A 24,239-nucleotide genomic window follows, 5' to 3' on the forward strand; every position below is an offset into this window, starting at 1 on the left:
ATAGAAAAGGTAGTTTTGGTGCAAGAGGTATCAAGCTTTGCTGGCTTGGTATTCGTGAACCTTCTTATTCCACGGCGTGATTTTTCAGGTGATGGAGGCCGAGTCCTTCCAGTTCAGGGTACCCCAGGCCTGGTTGTGAAGTGGAACCGGGCAGTTCCCCCAGGCTGAAGAGCAGCGGTGGCAATTTCCTGGCAGACAGCTTTCCTGCCGCCTCATGAGGAGTCCAGCAACGTCTGGGGCAGCTTGGCTGGAACTGTGGGCTAGTGTATCTGCATCCTCTAAGACACTGGAAATATAGTGTTTCCGGTATGCTTTTGGCACCTTTTGCCAGGGACATGAAGGGCTCTTTCTAAGACACTGGCTGCCATCTCTGCCACTAAAGGTGGAGGTGTCGTCATCTAAGTGTCTCCAAACAAAACAGTGGCATTTGAGAGCTGAGTAGTGTCATGCCTTTGCAAAATGTTTGTCTTAAAAATCACATATGCATCTTTCAGATCTAAAGCAAAGATCCTGCTCTGAGTAGCACAATTTGAAACAAAACATAGTTGAGTCATTTGCTTAAGCTTGTTCATAAGACAAAAGGTGAGGTCAGGATATTTATAAGAGAAGACAAAGGAAAGTTTTTTGGGTTTTTTTTTATTTTTTCTTTGAGTGAATTTACAGATTTTTAATAGCATGTCACTTCATTAAGTTTTTTGTCCTATTAAACTCTATTTTTCTTTTCTTCTGTTTAGTCCCGCTTGGGTAGTGCTGTGACAAAGGTTGCATTGAAGTACTGAATAATGATACGAGGCTCATAAAACATTTTTTAAAAATACAGTTTAATTTCACTGAATTTCACTGACTTTTTAGAGTTGGAAGGGACCATAAAGATCATCTAGTCCACTCCCCTGCTGAAGCAGGATTGCCCAGAGCATGTCAGAGCATGTTACTCAGGACTGCATCCAGGCGGGTCTTGAAATCTCCAAAGGAGGGGACTCCACAACCTCCCTGGGCAGCCTGTTCCAGGGCTCTGTCACCCTCACTGTGAAGAAGTTTCTTCTCATATTTGAGTGGAACCTCCTATGTTCCAACTTGTGCCCGTTGCCCCTCGTCCTCTCACTGGCAACCACTGAAAAGACTGTTCTTGTGTTAATGTTCTTCTAATGTTTCTATTCTAGCATTCCCTTGTTGTAGACAACCTTCTGCCAGAAGGTTAAAATTATATACGTACAGGCATGCACACACACCACACATGGCTTGCTTTTTTGGGTGTGAATATTTACAGGTGAGCTATAATCTTTGTGTGAATTAACTAAAAAGTGAAGTCTGCAGCTTCAGAAGAATCATGACTCTATAAAAAGGCAGGAAGTCTCCCAGGAATATGCATCAACAATAAGCTAGGAATAATCAAAATATTTTAAGATCCAATACAAGCTGTAATTTGTGCAATTGTATTTTTTAAATAGGAAAAGGAAGACACAGGTGGCTCATAGAAATTTTTTACCAACTTTCTTAATATCTTAGATCCTTCCTAGCAAGGGAGAGTAAGTTATTTAGCAGTTAGTAAGTATTTACTTTCAGTAAGAAAATAAACACTGATATAAAAAAGTATCTTTTAGCTTTAGGATCCTGCCCAAGTAGGAATAAAAAAAAAAAAAAAATCAGACTTGTTCCTGGTAGGTTTGATCTGGGAGTGTAGTTTTACTTCAGTCAGGTGCATTGCTTTGGCGTATTGTCATATTCACCTGCATATTACCTGTTCTCATCCCTTGAGTCTTTGGTAGTATTTGCTGGAGGTTTAAAGACAACATATTTAATTGTTGTGTGCTCCCTCATGGTTTTGGGAGGTTGACAGTTACCAAAGTTAGGAGGGAGGAAAGAAGCAGTCCAGTTTGGACTCACTACTCTTTTGAGTAAAAATGAATTGATACTATTTAATTATAGGAGAAAGGAGTCAGGTATAAATATAAATTGTTTTAGGGGTTAGACAGGAAGAGAACTACTGGGCTTGAAAGTGAAACCACGTAAAATCTCTCTACTTCAGGCAGCTTCCAGTTTCCTACTGTTGAATCTTAAGATATGATTAATTTAGCTGTACTTCTTCATGATTATTAGGAAAAAAAAAGGAGGGTGGGGGTTGTTAAAACAGGCACTAGAAAAAGCTCAAAACTGTTAAAAAATTGTGAAATAACGTGCAAAGAAGTATTTCTTGGAGCTTGTCTTTTAGTGGCTTTTCTGATGGGGAGAGTCTTGAGTGCAGGGCAGGCAGTGTTTCATGTGATAAAGGATACTGTGTAGAGTTTTGTTTAATAAGCGTCTGATTCTTTTAGTGTGAAAGTAGCCTTGGCAACATAGATTATTTTGATGAGTACAAACAAATTGAGGAGGTTGTAAGGAAAATGGAGCACAACATCTGTATCAAGAAGCAGAGCAGACTGATTTCTTCTTTCCCTCCCCGAACTAGAAATGGATCGGTGGTGTCTGAGGTGTCTCCTAGACATCTACTGAGGCACCAGACTTTTTAGAGTGGCTGCACGTATAACCACGTGATAATTTCAGACCGTGGCAGACTTAACCCTTTGATACTTTGTCGAGTATTGATACCATGCATGCTCTTGGCCAAGAGAAGCACCCCCTAAATCTACTCTCCATGCTATTTGAGAAATGCTTTCAATACTATGAGGAGGTCTGTGTGGCTTATCATCCTGGCCCACTAATTCCATGGTATATGGTGAGTTATGAACAGTGGTGCTCAGAGCTGTGATTGTTGGGAGCAACCATCAGCAATGAAAAAGTGAAGACGGCCAAGAGCTGGTAGTTCTAAGTAGAAATCAGAATGAGAAGACTGGGGATAAGATGGACAGGGTTTCACTGTGGTAGGTATCTGGATAAACAGGTCTTCCGTCTGTAGTTCGGAGACACTCCCATGTTTTATCTTAATTCTGAACTATGCTGGCCTCAGTTTCAACTGGAGTTACAGAAAGCTCAGGGTATGTGTGCTTGGCTCCCTTGCAGTACTGAAATGGCCTGGGGAATTGGCTGTGGTTAGTTCTGGAGACTGGATGGATGTTGTTCAAAGGAAATATGACTGTAACAGGACCTGTTTGTTTATTGGTTTTGTTCGGGGTTTTTTGAAGGGCTGGACTGGGTGAAAATTCAGCGTAAATGTGGAAAAGGCTCTTGCTCTATACCTTAATTTCAGCTGGGGGTGGAAGGGTAAAGAGGAGATCCCCCAGCTAGCTACCTCCTTGCCTGGGTCTGACTTCTTGGTGTTGTGAGCAGCAGCAGCAGCAACCATGGGGCACCAGGCTGGCTCCTAAAGCGGGGCCAGAGCCAACAACAGGCACTGCCTGTGACAGTGTCTATGCTTCAGCCCGGCAGACAGCACTTCAGGCTGGGGTGGAGTGGAGGCTCTGAAAGGAGCAGCAGTAGTGAATGGCATCCAGCAGCCCCAATTTACCTCCCTCCGTTCCCCACACTCCCCCTGTTTCTCTCAAGCTCTTAATAACCAGCAAGGGGGCAGGGTGAAAAACATGCTGCCCCCAGCCTGACCACCACAACATAAGAAATGCCTGGCTGCATCCTCTTACCCCAAGAGATGCAACTGGAGCTTGTAGTCTAGAGTCAAAACTGGAGTGGTCTGGGTTAATGCATAAATGCTGGAGATGGCTGAGAGCACAGTGAGACCTGTGTTTTTAATCTCCTGTCTGTGCTGCAGCCTTGATAAGGCATGCGCTCCAGTAAATAGGGTATTTCCTGTCTAATGCAAATGGTTTCTGCAGGGTTATCTACTATGCAAGTCAAGGCACTTCATTTGGTTAACATCTCCAAACTATTGATGCTTTTATCTTACAGGTGTGATGTATGGTGCTTTTTTTTTTTTTTTTTTTGAATAGCACTTGTTAAATATTATAAATCTGTGGCTCCTGATTATTATTTTCCGGTAAGGTGTTTCTGCCTTTTTTTTTTTGTATCTTTTGAATTGTATAGAATAAAGATAATCATACTAGTGATGACTTAGGCCAGTCCTGTGTATTTTTCCTCTACTTTTGATGCTAGCTTCCTACAAATCTTTCTGTTTTGAAAGAGAAATATTTGTGCGTTGAAGAATTTAGTTAAATACCTCAGTATGATAGCAAAAGTGCTGTTCACCTAATAACTTAAGGTTTATGTCCATTCCCAGAACACAAATAAAAAGAAATTCAAGAAGCAGTGGGATTAAAATGAACCCAACAGCATGTTCTCAATAGGTTGTATGATATAAAGATGCAAAAAGCTGCGCTTTGTGGATAATGAAGCAGAATTACGCAGTGGGATGTTTTATGATCCCGAGCGTTCTTTTTGTCTGCTCTCTGCTGCCTGCCCACTTTGTGTGCATTACAGACTTTACCTTGTATATAGCTGTTTTATGAATATTGTACAACTATGGAGTTAGTAGTTAGCTCAATACTCTTTTTTAGGTTACATAATAAAATAATTATCTCTGTAACAAGTTAAACCTGAATCAGTTGTTTTTAGGAGTGAACAGAACAGATAGAAATATATGTACTTAGTTCTTTAGAAGTTCAGATTTCTTGAAACTCTACTAGTTTACTCCTGTGTGAGAAGAAGAAAAATTATCAATAAAAATAGCTTAGAGTAAAAGTGATAGCAATCACTGGAGTTGCATACACTGAACATTTATCTAACTCGCAAGTACGGTTGAGAAGCCTTAATGAAGGACCTGCGTACTTTTTTTGTAGTACACTGGAGGGATGTCTATTGAGAGGCCTTCTGCAGCATGAGAAGTATGTCTACACAACAGTCTTCCTCAGGTCTGAACAGCAGAGATTTGCCAGATACTTCGCAATTCTGTGATTTTTTTTCTTGGCAGGAATTTTTGCAATGGTGCTATCTTGCATGTGTTTGAACCTTTCAGACAGTCCATGCAGAGGATGATCATGCATCCAGTTGGTTGCATTTTAAGTTTTATTTTCCCTGTAGATTTTGTCAGAAAGATGAAGTCGATGACTGAGGCCTCCTTTTTTATCTGGTTTAGGAAAGGTGAAGTTGGTGACATGCTGGTAGGTGGTAGTAATGGCGGGGAAGAAGGTGCCGGACACATGTGTGTACCTAGAGAGGGCCTTTAGCTTACTGTCTGTGCATACCTGCCTAATAGCAAATACCGAAATGCTCACTTTAGTTTTGCAAAGATTTAGGACAAACTCTGCCAAACTAGGGCTGCCAGCAGCTGCGTACTTCATCTTGGTGTGTCGTGTTCGTTATGTTTTGACAGCACTCTCATTTCTTCGGACTAAAACTGGCCTAATTTAAATTGACTAAACCTTAAATACAAAAGAGTAAAACCTGAATCTCTACATCTCAAGAGTTTAAATTTAAATCCCGAGACCCCTTTTTTTCCCAGGTCATTAAAAACTGAATAATTCCTCACAAAGATTAGGATGTATAATAAGTAGAATGTCTGGCAGTATGTGTTATATTTCAAATACAGGCTATTATATATATGTCTTTATATAAATATATGTATATATTTTATACATATAATATGAACATTTGTATGTATATGCTTACGTACATATCTATATGTATGCACCACATTTGGAAATTATATAGTCAGACATAAAGTCTAGTAGAAACACATCAGAAAAATAATGCTAGGGGATACTAAATGGATATGAGTGGAAGACTTAAAACTGTGTGTTACTGATAGTATATCTTAATAGCATTCAGATGGTTTGCCAGTTTCTTTCAATGATTGTAGCACCTTGAGAATTTACCTATTTCAGTCTAGCAAATAACTCTCAAAATTGCATACTTTTGCTTTCTTACTCTTCAGTCTCCCTTAGCTATAAGGTAAAACAGGGCAGCAACAAGCAGCTCTGAATGGAGCCTGTGGATTTTGCTCATGTAACCGTAATTCCACAGTATTCGGAGAGGAACACTCTTGGTTAATTTTCTTCTATAAGTGATCTAAATGTGAAACTGCCATTAACTGTAGGCTATGTGTGACTTCCTAGATCAGGAGATGCTTCATCAAATACAGTCTTAAAGGTTCCTTTTGTCAAGGAAGCTGCTGCAGTATCTGTGTGTGTCATCTCTTCATAGCAGCTGTTTTTTGCATTCGAGTTAATGTCCCACAGAACTTCCCTGGATTGTGGAGAGCTTGGAAATACTCATCGCCATGCTTTTTAAAGCGAAAGGATTATTTTTCTTTAAAAACAAAATAAAACCAAAAAACCTCAAACCTAAACAAGCTAAATTCCTGACTTTAAATGTTTTAATTTTTTTAAGTCAGTGCGGTGTGCACTGTTGACTCTTCAGTGTTGCTGTTCATGAAGATAGTAAATAACTATGAAGTCATAGGTTAGCTAGCTTCATAACAAGTTAAATATAACTGAAATATAACTTAAATTTAACTTTCCTGTATAAACAAAGTGGCCACATCTCAAAGTCTTGCTAAGGACAGCATGTTCCTTCTGAGGTAGTTTTCAGCTATGCAATTTTAACACCAGAGAAATTATAACCAACTTTTCTATTCCTAGAGCCTTTATGGGAGTGCTGATCTTGCATTATTAGTCTCTCTTGTCTCTACATGGTCTGGCTTTGCATTCTGGGTATGGCAATAGCTTCGCTTCTCTGCACTTATATTAGCAAATAAAACATTTTGTTTGCAGCTTCTCTTAAAATAGTTGTCCCCTTTTAATCCTTACCTTCAGCTAAACCACTGTATTACACTGATACCAAAATTAAGAAGTTATGTTGTGGAGTAGTGCTGTGCTCAGCATAGCCTGCGAAAGGTGGTGAACTGTCATAATAGCTTACAGCCAAATCCATCTTCATTACAAGTGTAAATATTAATAAGTGAGGATGTTGAAATGAAATCATTATAAATGATTAAAGCAGATGCTAAATTCCCCATGAAAAACATGGCAAGTGGTAATCTTTGTCAATATAGCCTTCTTCCCCTACTTTTTTGGAAAAAAGCAATTAACCTTTGCTTCCAGTAATTTGCTCACATATTAGCCCTCATTCTGAGAAGAAGATTCCATTTCAGTGCATACCTCTTGCAGTTTTTGCATTTCTTGATTACTCATTAGGATGGATAGTAGGAAAAAATTCTTCACAGAAGGGGTCATCAAACATTGGAACAGGCTGCCCAGGGAAGTGGTTAAATCACCATCCCTGGAGCTATTTAAAAGACAGGTGGACGTGGTGCTGAGGGACATGGTTTAGTGGTGGTTTTGGCAGTGTTAGGTTAATGATTGTACTCGATGATCGTAAAGGTCCCTTCCAACCTAGACAATTCTATGGTTTTACTGTGTCAGGAAACCTGCCTTTAATATTTCAGCTCTCTATTGTCTATCCTAGAAGAACTTGATTTCTGCTTCAACTTTTTATTTTATTTAGTGTTTCAAAAAGCTTGTGGAGTGTAGCTCTTTTTAAATGGCCGTACTGGTACTTTTGTCTTCTGCTTTGCTAGTTTCAATCTAGCAGTTACCATCATCTCTGCCCCAAACAGCTTTTGCCTGATACGGAAAGAACTGTGGCTATTTAAGGAGTAAGATAATCAAGTTTTATGCAACTGGATTGCATCTTTCAGCTGCTGTAGTTCACCCTTGTTTTGTGAGTAACAAAGTTGAGCACTTTTTATGTAGTGTCTTCTATCTGTTTTATCATGAGTACTTCTCATGGGAAGCATTGATCATCTGTATCAGCTGGAGAAGTGACTTGGAGGTTAGTGCATTGGGCCTGATACTGGACTTGGGATGAAGAAGGAATTCCCCAGTAGTGAGACGTCGTGAGAAGTCAGGATAGGGAGGAGAGGTGTGAGTGAGCAGGAGTGTCCGTGCCAGAGAGCAGGAGGTAAGGCAAAACCTCTCTGTGGGGAATTTGTAAACCAAATAGGAAATTATAAATTGGATTCCAAGATCAGGAACAGTACCAGTAGTCCAGGGCACTGTTGCTATGGTGCAATACCAAGTACCAGATAGTTAGTCATCCAGGACTGCCACTTTAAGTTGTGGGCAACAGAGTAAAGTCCAGGAAGGATCTTCCTGGGGCAGAGGAGATGACAAAGGGAAAAAACCATAAACTTTCTATTTTGTTCAAGTTTTGTGCACCCCAAAGTTTAATTATTGTTTAAAATGACTTTTTTTTTTCCCTTTTGTTCTCCTCTACTCCTCTTCTCCTTGGAAAAAGATTTATTTTTTTTTTTCTTCTGTTTTTCAGTGCTTTAAACCCTGTGTCATGTTGCTGGACGGACTGCTAGTCTCCTCTCTGTGCCATGCAACCTGATCACAACATGAAATCCAAGGCTTAGAGAATTGCATTTTGAGAGTGTAGCACTCTGTGGTTTACCAAGGTTTATATTTCCCGTAGTTACAATCCCTGTAGACTGTTCCTGCCCTGCTATAACTTTCCTGCAGACAAAGAGGCTTTCTTTCAGGGCTATGTCTTATCAGTTGGTTTATCTTGTCAGATTTGAATGGGAGAAGAATAGTTTTATGAAGACAATAGAAGGGGAAAGTTACTTGATGTGTACAGAGATATAGGAAAAAAGATTTTGTCTGCAGAATGGCTTTAACTTCTAAGATTCTTTTGTATATGGAAGATTGCTGTTTCAAGGCTTAATACAATTCAGTAAGTAATGCTCTGATACTTCCTTAGTGTGACCCTGCTTCCCATTTGTGTTCTAGCAGCTTAGATCATCTTTCAGGGTTCCCTGAAGATTGTTTTTTTCCCCACCCACAAAGAGTCTCTTCTATAATAGCATTATTCTGGGGAAAGAGTTGTGTTTCACAGATTATACAAGATGGGTAACAGAATTTCAAAATCTTTGTGAAACAGAACTGAAAAAAACAAGCTACAGCAAGAGCTCTAGGATGGAGTTGTCCTTTCATGCAGTTGTTTGCCTCTTACTGTCTTACTGGTAAGACAAATAGAGGAGACTTCATTCTTTTATTTTCTGCTTCTCAATAGAACATTTCATTTATGTGATAAAAGATAAATTCTCCATACAGCTGCAGCATATCTGAGCAAATAGCAATTTTTTTTTTTTTAATGGCAGTTGGAGGCAAATTTTTCTCATTACATAAGATCTTGATACTGAAGGTAATGCCATCATACTCCCGAGAAATAATTCTTAAAAATAGCTCCCCAAAAGGATCAAGATAACTTTAATTAGATTTCTTTGATAGCGATTTGTGAAAGGTGTTGCACTAACTTCACCTGAAGAATGTAAAGTTTGAATTTTAATGTAAAAGTGAATACAAGGCAGCTACTTACATAGGAAGTTCTGGCAAAAGTGATAAAACTCTCAATTCTACTCTCAATTTCTGATAAAACTGTAAACCATGGCGGGGGTGTTGGAACAAGATGATCTTTAAGGTCTTTTATGTCCCTTCCAACCTAAACCATTCTGTGATTCTGTCTGGAATCATCTTTGTAGCAAAATCAAGGGTGCCTAGAATTTGTTGACAGTAATGTTTGTTTTGCTGAGAACATGTGGTGAGCCTTTAGGTCTCAAACATCAGCCACGCAAAAAGCTGCTTTGAAGTCACGTAACGGGGTCTCTTAACCTCAGCCTGCACCACAGATGTCATAGTGATACCATCACATCAGCGTGGATCGATGCTGTCTGTGTGTCCTTTAATGAATGTCTAATGAACACCAGAAGTTTGCCCTGGATTCAGTTTTAGATTGTAGAATTGCAAAGGAAAGTTATTCAAGCTTTTAAAAACAAGTGTAGCAGATAAAGTGAGGGTTTTCATAGTATAACAGAAGAAAAGCTACCAAAAATACAGTGACATTGCATGAAGCCAAAAGGAAGAATTTGGCCCATTCTTAGGTAAGAGAAAAATTGAATATGACTCTTTAACTGAACAAAATTTAGAGATGGGGGAACCAATATGACTTCGAAGTTGTTGTCTAATGAAATACAGAATATTTTCTTAAGTTCCATCATTTAAAAAGTACATTAAGTGCTGAGTAAAAAATACTTATAGAAAGCTAAGGTTATTGTAGACAGATTCCTAAAAAAACATGTATAAGTTCTCTCTGTTTGTTCAGCCTAGAAATTGCAGTGCGTGTCTTATATAGGTTTTTTACTTTTCCAGTGCTCTAAATGCAAATCTTGCAATCATTTCATGCTTTCTTTTCTTGCCTTGATGTGCAGTAATAAGTATATACTCATGAGTTAACTCATTGTTTAATTGCTTATAATAAAGTGATACAGTGAGTCATTGTGCAATTCATGCAAATGAACTTTGCATTAACCTATTAAACAGTTGGGAATGGCACTCATTGCTTCACAAAACTTTCTTCAAGGGGAGATTGGTCTTAGTGTTTCACTTTTTTTCCATATTGCAGGTCTCTTCTATACTGCTTTTATAATCAACATTTCCTCTGGTTTTGTGTGTTGGGTTTTTTTTTTTCTTTTCCTGGTTTTCAATATTATTTTTGGGTTACTTCTGAATCTGTTTTGCTTAGCTGATTATGCTATTAAAGACCATCCTTTCTCTTGCATTTTATTCAACTTACACTGTATCAAGACTAATCAGTCCTGCTTTCTGTGTTACATGGAGATCATAATGTTACAAAATTCATTTCTAGAGACATCTACAAATATGATCTGAATCTGCTTCTGTTGGAATCTACTGTGTTAATGGAATGGTTTTATGTATTAATGTTTTCCCTTTCAGTCGTTTTGAGGCTTTTTTAAAGCTTTACAGAAAAAAAAATCGCATTGCATTGCAGTGCTGTAAACATTAGTATATGCACTTAAGTTTATACACAGTTTTGGTCTCTTTAACTTCAAGGTACTATTTTCTTTGTGCATGAATGTTTGCAGTATTGGGGATTTATGTTTATGAGAATATTTGTTATAATAGAGAAAAAAAGAAAAACATTTCTGCTAACAAATAATTAAAAACTGTATGATGTATTTAAGAAAGATATCTCCTTTCTCTGGTTTAATGGATATGTTAATTTACTATTTATCTCACCTAATGATCTTGAGATTTGGGAAATTAGTGGCTTTGCAGATGAAAAATGTATGAGTGAAAAAAAATGCATTCATCTTCTTAGGCATCATCTGTTCCATTGACAAAAGGCACAGATGTGAAATTTATCTCAATAATTAGATTTATAATTATTGTATCACTCAGATTGATAGATCATTGCTCTTCATGGCATGTGACTTGGAGCTACAGTTCATGCAACAGAAAAAGATTTAATCATTGAACAGTGACTCTAAGCTTGAGACTGTTTTCCATGTTATGTTTGTATATTTTTATGTATTATAAAAAGTGTATGGCAGAGAAACAAGCTGCAGTCAGGGAAGAACATTTTGTAAATGACTCTACAGGGGAATATTGGTCTTTGCACAGAACAGCAAACGTGCAAGCCTGAAAAGTATCCATGGTGCATTTTCTTTGGAAACTGCTGTCTTTGCTATTATCCAGTATGATTGTAGACTTCCTGGACATGCCCATAAAAACAACAATAGCTCTTATTTTAATAGTAGACTGGGAAGTGAAGGAACAAAGTAGCAGAATCTCAAAATGTCCCTATGCGGTACATGCTGTATTTCTGATGCTAATGTCTTCTTTCCTCCCTTTTTGCCCACAGTTGTAGAACGAGCAACAGGAAGAGTTTGATGGGCAATGGCCAGTCTCCAGCTCTGCCTCGGCCTCATTCACCGCTCTCAGCTCATGCAGGTGATTTTATGTTTATGCTACTACTGCTAGTATTATTAAATTCTTAAAATGTCTATATGAGGAACGGAAAACAGAAATTTCTCTATCCCACTGCTTTTCTTTCCACCATTTGTAATAGCAAAAGGTTGCATTTCATTCCATCTGAATTTCTTCTGTGTTTAGATCCATAAATACTGTGTTATGGTGAGAAGCAGCCCAGAAATACCTAACATGGATCACATAGCTATTTTTTATTTCACCACCTTGCATCCCAACATTCTGATGTTTTTTTTCCCCACATACCCATTCCCTTTCTGGGCCTGGTTCAGTGTGAAAAAGATACAAAAGAGCTTGTGCATATAGTAAAGGTACTGGAGTTGTTGAGTGGAGTATTACATTCTCTTCCGGGTGCTTTTGCCCCCTAGGATTTGTGGTGTTAGGCTTGTTGCTGGAAGTTTTTGTGCTTCGCTTCACACAGCGATAAATTGGCGATCATTTTGGTTTGCTTCTAAAGCACCTGAAGCACTTAAAGATTGAATGGAAGTCCATAGTAAATATTTGATTGATAAAGATTGTCTTCATTTTAAAAAGCAACATTTTTACCATATTAAAACACATTTCTTCAAAGGTTTATTGTCTTTCTACGGTTTTTGGACATTGTCTGTAACTACACACCAAAATGAAAGCCCTACACCAATTCTTGTGTAGGCATTGACACTGAACATCTGGGAGAACTGCTCTCAGATGGGTACTGAAAGAGAAGGTGCAGAATTTCAGTTGAATTTTTGAGGAGGATGGTGAGTTTAATAAGGCATCTCCAGTTTTCTTGTGGAAGCAACGTTATTAGAGAAAATATGGTGTTGGATTTCACTCCTGGCTATCACAACCAGGAATGCAGGCAACATGGAAGATTTGTGAAGAGTTCAAGGCAACAGAGCATTTAAAACAAAGAAACAAACAAAGAAAAATATGGTGCAGACTATTTTAGAACTGAAAAGTGAAATGTTGGAACGTTTGGGATCTCTCTCTGGGCCCCCCAAATGCAGAAGTTGCCATTTGGAACAGGGGATCCGTGGTCACCATTTAAAGAGAGTTCAGTTGCGCTGTGCTGACTTAATGAGAGCAATAGCAATGCTTGATATGAGAACTAGCATGTCTGCTGCTGTGAGTGACTATACCATCTGATTGGAAACTGATGGCTTAGACCAACAATGCCTAATAGTCTTCAGAAATACGGAGTAACCAGCACACATTGCCTGGGACCTGAAGATAGGTTGTGTATTTGATAAATGCTGAAGAGTTCTGCTCCAGCAATGGGCTTGTGCCTTCAGCAAGTTGCTACATCTTTTTGAATCAATTTCTTAAACTGTAAAAGGGAAATAATATTGCTGATGTCACAGATGTTGGCAAGTATCTGTGAAGGTGGAAAACTGATACTATAAGGATAAAGACAGGTTAAGCGTAAGCTTTTCTTTTCCTTACACAGTACATGCTGTTGAGTTTATTCAAAAACCTATTGTGGAAATTCGGCAACTTCTCCAGTTACCCAGAATACAGTAGGTTCTCTTAATGCTCGTACATTCTCCTGAGGTATGCGTGCCAAACACTTCAGCAGCACTAGGAAATCTCATAGATGTGGTGAAAATTTGCATGTGTATGGCTGGCTCTATTATTAGCTTGCCTCTCTTCGTAGTTAATTAGAGTAAATATTCGCACAATCATTGGCTCCTAGCTCAGCTGGCCAGCGTGCTTAGACTAGTCCCCTGAAGGGGCAGTTTGAAGTTAAAGTGTGCTCACAGTCACCCTTGACAGGTTTTCTACTTTATGTAGTGATCAATTAGATACTGCCTGGAATTGACTTGGTAGGCAATTTTTATTTCTTTTTTTCATTTTTAATTTGCACTTTGAATCACTGTGAATGTCATCCTAGTTCACGTAAATAAAAAAAGATGCAAATGTTGTGGTTAAAAGCACAGCAAAGCCACATAAGTTATAAATTTTTATCTACATACACAGTAAGAGTTCATTGTGTCAAGTGTTTAATGTAGATAAAACCTTGGTAACCTCGGTCTTAAAGAGACATTGTGGATTTTTAGTGATGCTGTGTTCTTGTGTTGTCAAAGCCAGCAGGTCTTGACTGCACTGGCATCTGCACTCTCAGCTCACCTCCCTGCTCTCTGTGGTGACCTGTACTGGAAGCCCTGCTTCTTGCAAAGTGCAGCAGGGGCAGTGTGACGAGACACCACATGCTGGGTTTATTCCTCTCAGAATAAAAACAGTCCTTGGCTGGGAGGGATTACTCCAAGTCAGAGAAGCCTCCTTGACTCCATTGAGAGAACTTGGTATGTCTCCTGTCCAGCTAGATAATTTTAGGGTCGTCTTTGACTACGTCTGGAAAGTAGCTGGGAATGGTGAGATTCTACTAAAAAAAGTTCTCTAAATCAGGAGTGTTTGTTTTCCAGTGTGCACCAGATGTTCTACCAGGAGTATGCACTACAAGCTCCGAGTCTCAGAGGGACTGGAAACCCTCTTTAACACCTTCACATCTTTCTATTATTGTTTGCTGTTGGAGGAGGAAACAATAGAAGCAGAATAGGGAGAAGGAAACAAAATAATTTTCAGTCCCAGAGGAGGATGGAGCAAACTAAACGTGCAGCAAAGTACTGGTGCTCGCATTCACTGCAAACAGGTTTATTCGTTATTTCATTATTCACCCTTAGCTGAAGCGTGGTAATAACAGGCATTTTTGGCAAATGTGTCCTAGTAAGATTATGCAGAATATGGTGGGCACTGGAAGCATCCTGCTCTAGAGAAGTTTTTCTGTCATGTTGTCAGAGTTCAGTTTCATGCAAGTAATCTGCCCAGGTGAGTGCAGGTGCGACAGATTAGGCTGCTTGGATGCTAACAGCTAATCTAACTTCATGCAACATTGCACAATTGTTTGCTGCTGGGCTGTCAAAGGAGAAGACTGGTTCTTGGATCTGCCTTTCAGGGGGCTGAGTCTAACTGATAATAAGAGCTGAGAACTTGAGCTGTTGAGGAAGCCGGTTCAGAAACCCAGACGATTTAAAGTGAAAACGTGGTATACAGTGTCATGTAAACATGTAGTATAAATACTAGAATGTAATGGTCGAAGAAAATAATGCCAGTTGCTAACTGAGATTAAGATTAACTTAATGGAATAGTAAAAGCGTTGAAATATATAGTACTCAAGAAGACTTTATCCTGAATTCCTTTTGTTGTAAATCAGTTATTTTAAAGTGAAAATGGCAGCATGCCACCTCTCCTTAGAAACATTTAGCTCCTTCACATTGCACCTTTTGATGGGTCATTCTTTTCTCACTCAGTTCTGTGCAGCAGTTGTTCTGACTGTAGGAAAGAGAGGTTGCAGCAAACCCAGGCTGTCAGCTTTCCTAGCCTCTTCAGACCTGTTTCATCTTCTCAGCATCTTTATACATGCATTAAGAGCTACTCTCTTTCTACTTTTCTCTTGTTTTTATTGTGTCTGCCTTCATTACCTTGCTTCCCCCTTTAGGAAAAGCCTAAAACACTTCTGTGGGTCTTTAAAAAAGTCAAAACCGTGGTAAAGACATGGGCTCTGAGAATTCCTCTTTCCTATATGCTCTAGTCCCCTCTCTTACCTTCCCTGTTCCTTGGGGACCTCAGGGACCCTGTTCAAAACACAGAATTTTCTTCTGGTTCTGGAGCAAGGAAAGGTAATGTTATACAGGTCCTTTGTAGTACTTCAGTAGGAAGATGAGCTGTTTTTAGTGTAGAGAGTCAGAACATGTTCATCTGTCATCCAGCTGGGTCCCAGCTCAAGTGGAGGTCTGTCTTGTGGTTCTCTTTCAAATGTGATTGGAAACACAAATTTGAGACTTATTTTAATATGCTTGGATGTAGTGATATACACTTAACAACATTTTAGGTGAGAAATGACAATATTTTATTATTTCTGTCCATATGCCACAAGATTACATTTTACTGTGTCTTCATGTCTTGGAAAGTTAACTGAACTTGGGCTTGCTATGTCAGGCCAACATCAAATTGCCCTGCCACAACCTTCTGACATAGTTTTAAGAAGAATCACATTTGCTTCAAGGTGAGAAACTTGAAAGGAGATTTCTGAGGCCACTTACAAGGTCTGGACATACTCTGAATGTACGTATATACTAAAGTCACTTTGCTTTGGTTTTGGAAAGGAAGCGCCCAGAGGTTCCTTATTGGGCACCTTCCTGATTCCATGAAACAGGAAAATGAAGGAGGTAACCTGCTGTGGTTTTGAGTAATTCAGATAGAAAGATGGGTAGATTAGGCATGACCCTGATTGCTCATGCCTTTTAAAAACCATTTTGGCTTCTGGTATCGTACCATCAATGCTTTTCTGCCAGATCTGTTTCTCATAGGGCACACTATCCCACTACTGTACTCCCTACTGTCAGGGTACTCCAGCCATCTCTGGGGAGAGCCCGCTGTTGCCCTTACTGAAAATAGTTCCATTAGGTACCTTTCTTTAAGTGGGCTAGGTTCTTGACATCATGTTTGTACCATTTTAGTTGTTACTGCTGATTCTTATCCCTTTATTATAGGCTATTAAAGCTAAAGGGAATCAAGATTGTCAGATTCTTCAAAATCCACCCAGGAGGATCAATTTCTATTAATTGCCATCTTGATAATTGTTAGTGCTATCCTGGGCCCTTCTTGTGTAGCCCTAATAAGATTGTTGGCATTGCTTGGGAAGTCAGTGCCTCAGAGGTATCTGAATTCAGTCTTTTCATCCCTTGTGAGGGCACCTTTGGATCTACAAACAAGCGTGTTCCCTTCTGTGTCAGCTCGTTGCTTTTTGGGACGACAGGCAAAATAAATACTTAGTTACCTTTTCTTGCCTCTCATACCTGCAATGAGTTTTATTTAGACTGCTGGTTTAAGCTACCTGTTTTGTTTTTCCCCAAGACGTCACATCTCTGAGAGCAAAAGAGTGCTGTGCATTCTCTGTGTCAGCTGAAGCAAGGTACGTGAAGGCGTGTTATGAATCTCAAGGTGGAGCTCCCTTAGAGTGCGCTGCATTAGCACTCATGTCAATATCTGTGGCTTTGCTCAAGAATGTTTTCATCTCTCATATGTGCAGAGCAATCATTTAGAGATCTGGCTGCACCTGCAGAAACAACGTGCCATTACTTCAGACCTCCTGAAGAGTTCACGTTGCTTCTAGGTAGTCATAACAATCTGGATTGATCAAGTTAGCCAAAACAGATTGGATGTGAGCAGCAGTTGGCGACCGGTCATGAGTGGCGTTCCCCAGGGCTCAGTACTGGGGCCAGTTCTCTTTAATATCTCTATCAATGATCTGGACAAGGGGATTGAGCGCGCCCTGAGTAAGTTTGCAGATGACACCAAGTTGGGCAGGAGTGTTGAGGGTAGGAAGGCTCTACAGAGGGATCTGGACAGGCTGGATTGATGGGCAGAGGCCAATGGGACGGAATTCAACAAGGCCAAGTGCCAGGTCCTGCACTTGTGTCACAACAACCCCATGCAGTGCTACAGGCTTGGAGAAGAGTGGCTGGAGAGCTGCCTGGCAGAAAAGGACCTGGGGGTGTTGGTGGACAGCCAGCTGCACATGAGCCAGCAGTGTGCCCAGGTGGCCAAGAATGCTAAGAGCATCCTGGCCTGTGTCAGGAACAGTGTGGTAAGCAGGACTAGGGAAGTGATTGTCCCCCTGTACTTGGCACTGGTGAGGCCCCATCTCAAGTACTGTGTCCAGTTTTGGGCCCCTCACTACAAGAAAGACATTGAGGTGCTGGAGCGTGTCTAGAGAAGGGCAGCGAAGCTGGTGAGGGGTCTGGAGACCAAGTCTTATGAGGAGCAGCTGAGGGAGCTGGGATTGTTTAGTCTGGAGAAAAGGAGGCTGAGGGGAGACCTTATCACTTTCTACAACTATCTGAAAGGAGGGTGTAGAGAGGTGGGGGTCGGTCCTTCTCCCAAGTAACAGGCCATATGACAAGATGTAAATGGCCTCAGGTTGCACCGGGGAGGTTCAGATTGGATATTAGGAAAAAAATTTACATTGAAAGGGTCATTAAGCATTGGAATGGGCTGCCCAGGGAAGTGGTTGAGGCACCATCCCCGGGGGTATTTAAAAGACAGGTAGACATAGTACTTAGAGATAGGTTTAGTGATGGGTTTTGTCAGTGTTAAGTTGGACAGTTGGACTAGATAATCTGAGAAGTCCTTTTCAACCTAGGGGATTCTATGATTCAGTATTGCTCGGTTTTAGAAGAAAAGCCTCTTGAACATAATCATAATTCTTCAAGGTGCATTTTAGACCCACGTTCTTCTTTGTAATACTGTTTTTCTCCCAGATACAGTCTTAACTGAAGGCACTAGCTGATCTCTAGTTTAGATGGATAGTCTTTGAGGAGGACTAGTGGCCCAAGTTTAGCATGATGATAATTGCCCCATATGAGAAAGTCATACAGAGGTCTCATGCAAAATTTTTCCCTCCTCCTCAATTTTCACTGTTTGCTCTGGAAATGTAAAGGGATTGTTCCTACACAGGAGTCTGTTGTTAATCTTTATAATGCAAGCTGAATCGGACAAGCGCTGAATATTTAGATAAAGTTTTTTAATTGTAAGCCTTACCATCTCAGTCATTCTCAGATTCATGTGGTAGGATGGGAGGGAGAAACAAGTGAGACAGCACCACACTGAAGAAGTAAGTATATTGTGCAGGGTGCAAATAGTGCACGAGTAGTGCCTGCCAAAGAAGGGGCAAATTCGTTTGCAAGCAACAGAGACCATGAAGGCTTGTGGGCTATAGTAAAGATTTAGTAGTCCAAAGCTTGGAAACACACAGAGAGGCATAAGGGCTGAAACTACGGGTTAAAAAGGGCATAGGAAAAAGGCAATGTATGCAGCAGATATATATCTGTTATCTACATTAGTTACTAATACAGTACATGTAATGCCCTTTTCGTCTCTGCAGGACTTGTAGCTACCTGCAGAAATAATTTCTGTTGGTGGAAAGTCAGAGATTTTAGTTTGCAGCTGTCTCCCACTATGAATACGTGTAAAGATCATAAAAGATTTCAAGAATAATATCAGCTTTCACTATGTGAAGTCTTTCTGTTTCTTAGAAAAATAGAAAGCAAATCTGTACCAGGTCATTTCTTTGGGTTCAAACCTTTATCATTATTAGTAACTTTCTTAGATTAGTTGCTTGGACATCCTTTGCCTTTAGTGTTTGGGCTGGAAACTGTTAAACCTGATGGAAGATTCTTTTAATTTTTGCGTGAGCTTTGGGTACCTTCAGAATTACGGGAAGCGAAGGGTTGCAGCATCAACTCGGACAACATCTGGTGCCCAGGTCATTAATGGGCTTTTCCAGCTGACTGCCTGCTGCTGTGTGGGCAGGTCATCTGCACCACCCAGCCTGCAAAGCGCATGATTATAATCTCAGCAAGTCAGGGCATTCAGGTGTCCCCACCTCAGTAGTCACAGGAGCTTGTTCCTGTGGGTGATACTAACCCCTAATGATCAATAGTCACATGTGGCGCTTTTCCACTGTATCTACTGTAGGAGCAAGATTTAGCTGTTAGGAACAATGCTGTAAATCTTACTTGTCTGTATTTTAGTAACATGTTTCACATTGTGCCGCTAAGACAACAAAATAGGACAAGAATTGCAAGATAAGTAGGAAATGCTTAAAGGGGAAAAGACGGGGGTTGTGCTAAAATGGGAAATATTCTGAAGTAGGAGGTTTTGATTTTGTGGCCAGACCTTTTTAATCTTCTTATTAGTGACATTGGCATAAAATTACAGTAGCTGATGCAAATTTGGAAGACATCTGGTATGAAACAGCACTGGGAAACTGTGTTGAAGTGACTGAGTGATCTTGAGGACGTGCAGCATTTTGTGCTGGAGGAGCAGTAACCGAAATGTCTACTCTAAGCGGTGGACTCATCTGTTGTAAGGAAGTTAGAGAAGGATCTTTTTCTGGATCAGATGATGTTTGCAAGGACCAGCCTAGTGTAGCTTTGAAAATCAAATCTCTGAAGATGTGTAATGGAAGTAATTTTCAATTGAATTTGGGAAGATTTCATGCTGCTGTACAATGTCCTGGTTAGATTTCATCTGGAATACTGTGTGCTGTTATGGTCATGCATGGTCAGGTGGGATCACGTGTGGAGAAAGACTGGTAGTCTAGAATGTGAGAGCTTTTTGTGTAAGACTGAAAGACTGTTCCTTGCTTGCCTTACCAACAGGAAGACTGAAAAGCCTGTATTGTTATCTGAATCAGTCAGAGGTGTTTTCTTCATGGTGTGGGAAGGGGAATACATGCTGGCCATACATACCAGAATGTGGGAGCTCCTGAAGAATTGTCCACTAAGCGTGACAGGGACAAACGGGACCTTTCCTGTTGAATTCAACAAATGTATGAATGGCAGTTGCCTAAGGTGAAATTATAGGTCAAGGAGGTCTTAACCTCCACTTGTAATCCTTTTTTTAGGATTTTTTAGGTCCGTCTCCACCTTTCTAGACAGACACTGTTAGAGAGCTGGCTGCTGATATTCTGTTCTCGCCACATTTGACCTTACTGCTTGTATCAGTTAACTTTGTTTGATAGACATACTGTAGCTAGCTACATTGACGTATAGTTATGAACAAAGCTGTTTCCACTGTATGTTTTAGTTGTGTTAGGCTTTGAATCATGCTGGAGGCAATTGTGCGTGTGCATCAAATTCAGTTGTTTTAACTGTAATCCTGTGGGTTTTGTGCGAGGTGGGTGATAATGAGCACTGACTTATTACATTGTATTTGAATCAAAGAAGAATTTCTCTCATATGCAGCTTATATACTGTTCTGCTTTACCTACAGTCTACATTGACTAGATTGTGAGGAAAGGAGGAGTAAGTTTGTAAATGAGTGAAGCCTTTAATATGTTTTCCTGGTGAAATATGTCAATGTGGAAAGCTGAAGATGAAAGTAGGGTTCTGAATATCGTTTTTTAACAGAAAACTGATATTTGAAGGAAGGAAAATAATACAGTATTTCAGTTGTTCTGACTGTTGTCACATGTGGAATAATAGAAATGGTTTTGCTAAAATAAAACTTTTTATTGTCTTGCTTTTCAGTAAAGTAGAACTGTTGTAGCAATTTCAGAGCATCTTCTACTGGCTTAGAGTCAGAAGAGGAAAGTGTAAGTGATAAGTTACGTGTAGATAAAACTGACTTTTAAATTAAAAACCAGTAAAACATAAACTGCCAGTATTTTAAGTAGCGGTCAGAACATGCAAAGTATCCTGGCAAATTAAGGAGTGTGCAAACCTTCTTTGCTTTTCTTGAGGAAAGTTGTTTGCTGGTGTGAAGCATAATTAATCCAGATTTTGAAATAGCTTGAGCTCCTCACCTCTGAGCGGATCTCAGTGGAAAGCACCTGCAGAAGTATTCAAGCTGATTCTGCCGCCCAGCTGTGTGTTCTGCTGACTGGCACTATTTGTTATGGTATGAAAGTCAGACGTGTAACTAACTGTTAGTGGATGGTTTCTTGTGCAGTTTTCACTTTGCAGTGTGGGTTCACCACCAAGTAAACTGACACAGAGGCACGTGTGACCCATCGTTATATTGTATTACTGTGGTGCTGATTTACTGTGATTGAATTTAAAAGACCATCAAGTAGTGACATCAGGACTTCAAGCTGGATTTGTCTTTGATCCATCAGGAATTTGGGATAACAATTATCACTAATCTGTTATTCAGTACTAATAGAAAGTCATTGCATCTGAAACTCTTTATTTCGTAAGTAGGCAGCTATTAAAACTACATTAATAATATACAGTGACTGTAACATATGCCATTTTAAATGATTAAAAGCATCTTCCCTCTGTAGCAAAGACACAGGACTTCTTGAAGCCACTTACAAAACAATCACAATTTAATTAGTCTCAATATAGTTTTCTTAACAATAGCTGCTTGCAACATGAGCTACCCTGTGTGTTGTCATGAGGTAGAGTATTGTTTTATATGTTGATTGCCTATTCATTGTGTCTCCCAGAGGATGCTGGAGTTAATTGCTCACCTAATACCTGACCACCAGTTAGGTTTACTTTACCAGGTCAGAAACATCAACAGTAATCTCAGCAGCGTAGAGATACCCTAGGACTAAAACGTACAACAGCCAGCAGATCCCAAAGAACAGTGGGATTTGACTAATAAGCAAGCACTGCACATATGGACAGAGAATTAACTGGCACTGGTTTTTATTTGAAAGTCTCCCAGGTATTGACTTGCAGATGGGTGTATGAATGCTGTGATGGATGAAGGTCACGTTACAGGACTCCGCTTCTAACCTCTCTTGCTTTTGTGGAACACCACACCTTAAACCCATGATAGCATTAGCTAGTTCTCCACTCATTTGGGGTTTGGATTTTCATTTTCTGTTTCCAGGCTTGTCTGAGTTCTTTGACTACTAGATAAATGCACAGGATTTAGTATCCAGGTATTATGTATACGGCTTTGCCATTTTTGTTATTTTAAGAGCTCATCTGCTATTGGAAATAGTACTTGCAAATTTATTTTCCTAATAACAGGATCTGAAGCCTTTCCTGAGTAAGACTTTGACTTCTTCAGGTTTTGTCCATAAGGAAGTGATCTTTGTTCATTCCAGTGAAGTGGCTTGCAGCATTGTGTCTCCTCAAATCCCCTGCAATAGCTATAAAATTACTGCATTCTTCCACCATGTTTTTTGCTTCTGTGTGAAGCATATGTTCTGACTAACTGATGGACAGCTGGTCATCTCACTGATGAGTGCTAAAAGCGTGTATATATCCATATATAACTTTAAACTATATATATATCCATATATAACTTTAGCTGTCAAAGGGATTTGTTTACAACCCCCCATATGCTGGTTTGTCAAATTATTTCCTGTCAAAAGCTGTTTGCATCTCATTGCATTAAGCTTAATTCTCTGCTTTTCTGCCAGAGATTGAGGTATCTTCTTTGTGTCTCTTTCATCTTATCTAAGTCCACAAAACACTCCAAATTACAACTAATTTTTTCAAGTGCAGTAGCTGAAGTTTGTCACTGTTTTATCTGCACAGTGTTACAATTTTATTTATTTTTAGCTTACCTTTATTAAATAAGCTCTGGTAGCAGCAAAAGAAATCCAGTTAGCTGTTAAATTAAATGAACTGTTGCTCATAGTAATTTGGTGTTTGCAGTTCATGCAGGACAAGAATAAATTGTGTTGGTCACCAAATAAAGATTGAAATCTGTGCCACATGTGCAGCTTCAGATTCCCTCTGTTCATCCCCCACCTTCCCTTCCCCTTCAGGGAACGAAAATCCTTGCCACCTTGAAATTATTGAGGCCCTGAGAAGTGTCTGAAGGGTAATGAAGAAGCTGGGGTCTTCAGGGGGAGGAGGGAATGTCAGAAGGACATAATTCAGCTGTGATAGATAAATGGGGCGGGGGGAGGGAAGTTGGAGATACTGGCCATCGAGAGTGGAATCCTTGTCTCTCGGGGCTGTGGGAAGAGCAGCTGCGAAGATGTGATTTAAGCACAGCTCAAAAAGCATCTTGCATCTGCTTCTACCAAAAAAAAAAAAAAGGCTCGGGGTTGGCTGTGGCTGTTCTCTGTGTTGGCTACCTAATGGCTCTATGATTATGTTTTCTTGAATAGAATTCATGGGATCTGTTAAGGACATCGCTATGATATATGCAATGTTAATTCAAAAATTTGAGTAGAAATCAAGGCCACTTGAAGTCCTTTTAAAGACTCACTCTATTGTACTGGCCTTTTTACACATAGGTAGTAATTTTCTCCTCAAAAATCAAATGTTCATTCTAACTGGGTATGTAGGAGCTTTTTTTTCCTTTAATCTGTTGCTTAACGTTGCAGTCTCATTAAGTCCAAAAATAAAATACCAGAACAAATACATTATTTTTTCTTTAATGTATTGTTACTGCAGTCTGTTCACTATTTAAGGAAAGGTTGAGGTTTAGATGTATGCTAGTGCTACTTTAGATCAAATCCTTTTAGCTTTGGGTGGGTTTTTGGGTGGTTTTTGTTTTGTTTTGTTTTTGGGTTTGTGGGTTGGTTGGTTTTTCTTTTTGTTTTGGAGTTTGTTTTGGTTTTGGTTTTGGTTTGCAGGGGTCATCTTTATTTTTTCTTCAGATCCTGTGTGTCCTCTAGTTGTAGGTGCTGAGGGGCAGAGATGGCAGGAGCAGCTATCAGCAGCTGCTCCTTTCTGCACTTGTGCCGGTCAGCAGGAGCTCGGGTGCTTTAATATGAAGAAGTAACAGACCTTGAAGTTACAACCTGTTTACAATGTGCAGTTGCTTCTGATCACAGAGGGTGGTTGCCTTTCCATGCCTTGATCTAACAGAACTAAGGGGAAAAAAATTCAGTCAGTGTGTTTTGTCTTTGAAATGTGAGTTGAAATAAGATTCTGTTTCAGAGTTTATTTTCTCAGAGACTGTGAGAGAAGAAATTACGAAATTAGTTTCTAACCTGCCTGGAAATGGTTGGATTAGTATGTCTGAGTGTTTTTAGTGGGTTGA

General features: G+C 39.7%; 1 protein-coding gene across 1 annotated transcript in view; it reads left to right on the forward strand.

Moving 5' to 3' along the window:
• The window catches only part of MAST4 (microtubule associated serine/threonine kinase family member 4), a 303,729-nt gene that overhangs the window by 216,544 nt on the left and 62,946 nt on the right, over positions 1-24,239 (forward strand). The window contains exons 6-7 of the mRNA XM_074166090.1: positions 11,611-11,699; positions 13,806-13,808. Of these exons, the coding sequence (XP_074022191.1) occupies positions 11,611-11,699; positions 13,806-13,808 (92 nt within the window). The remainder of the gene's footprint in view (positions 1-11,610; positions 11,700-13,805; positions 13,809-24,239) is intronic.

Source organism: Numenius arquata, chromosome Z (assembly GCF_964106895.1).
Source record: "Numenius arquata chromosome Z, bNumArq3.hap1.1, whole genome shotgun sequence".
Taxonomy (NCBI): Eukaryota; Metazoa; Chordata; class Aves; order Charadriiformes; family Scolopacidae; genus Numenius; species Numenius arquata.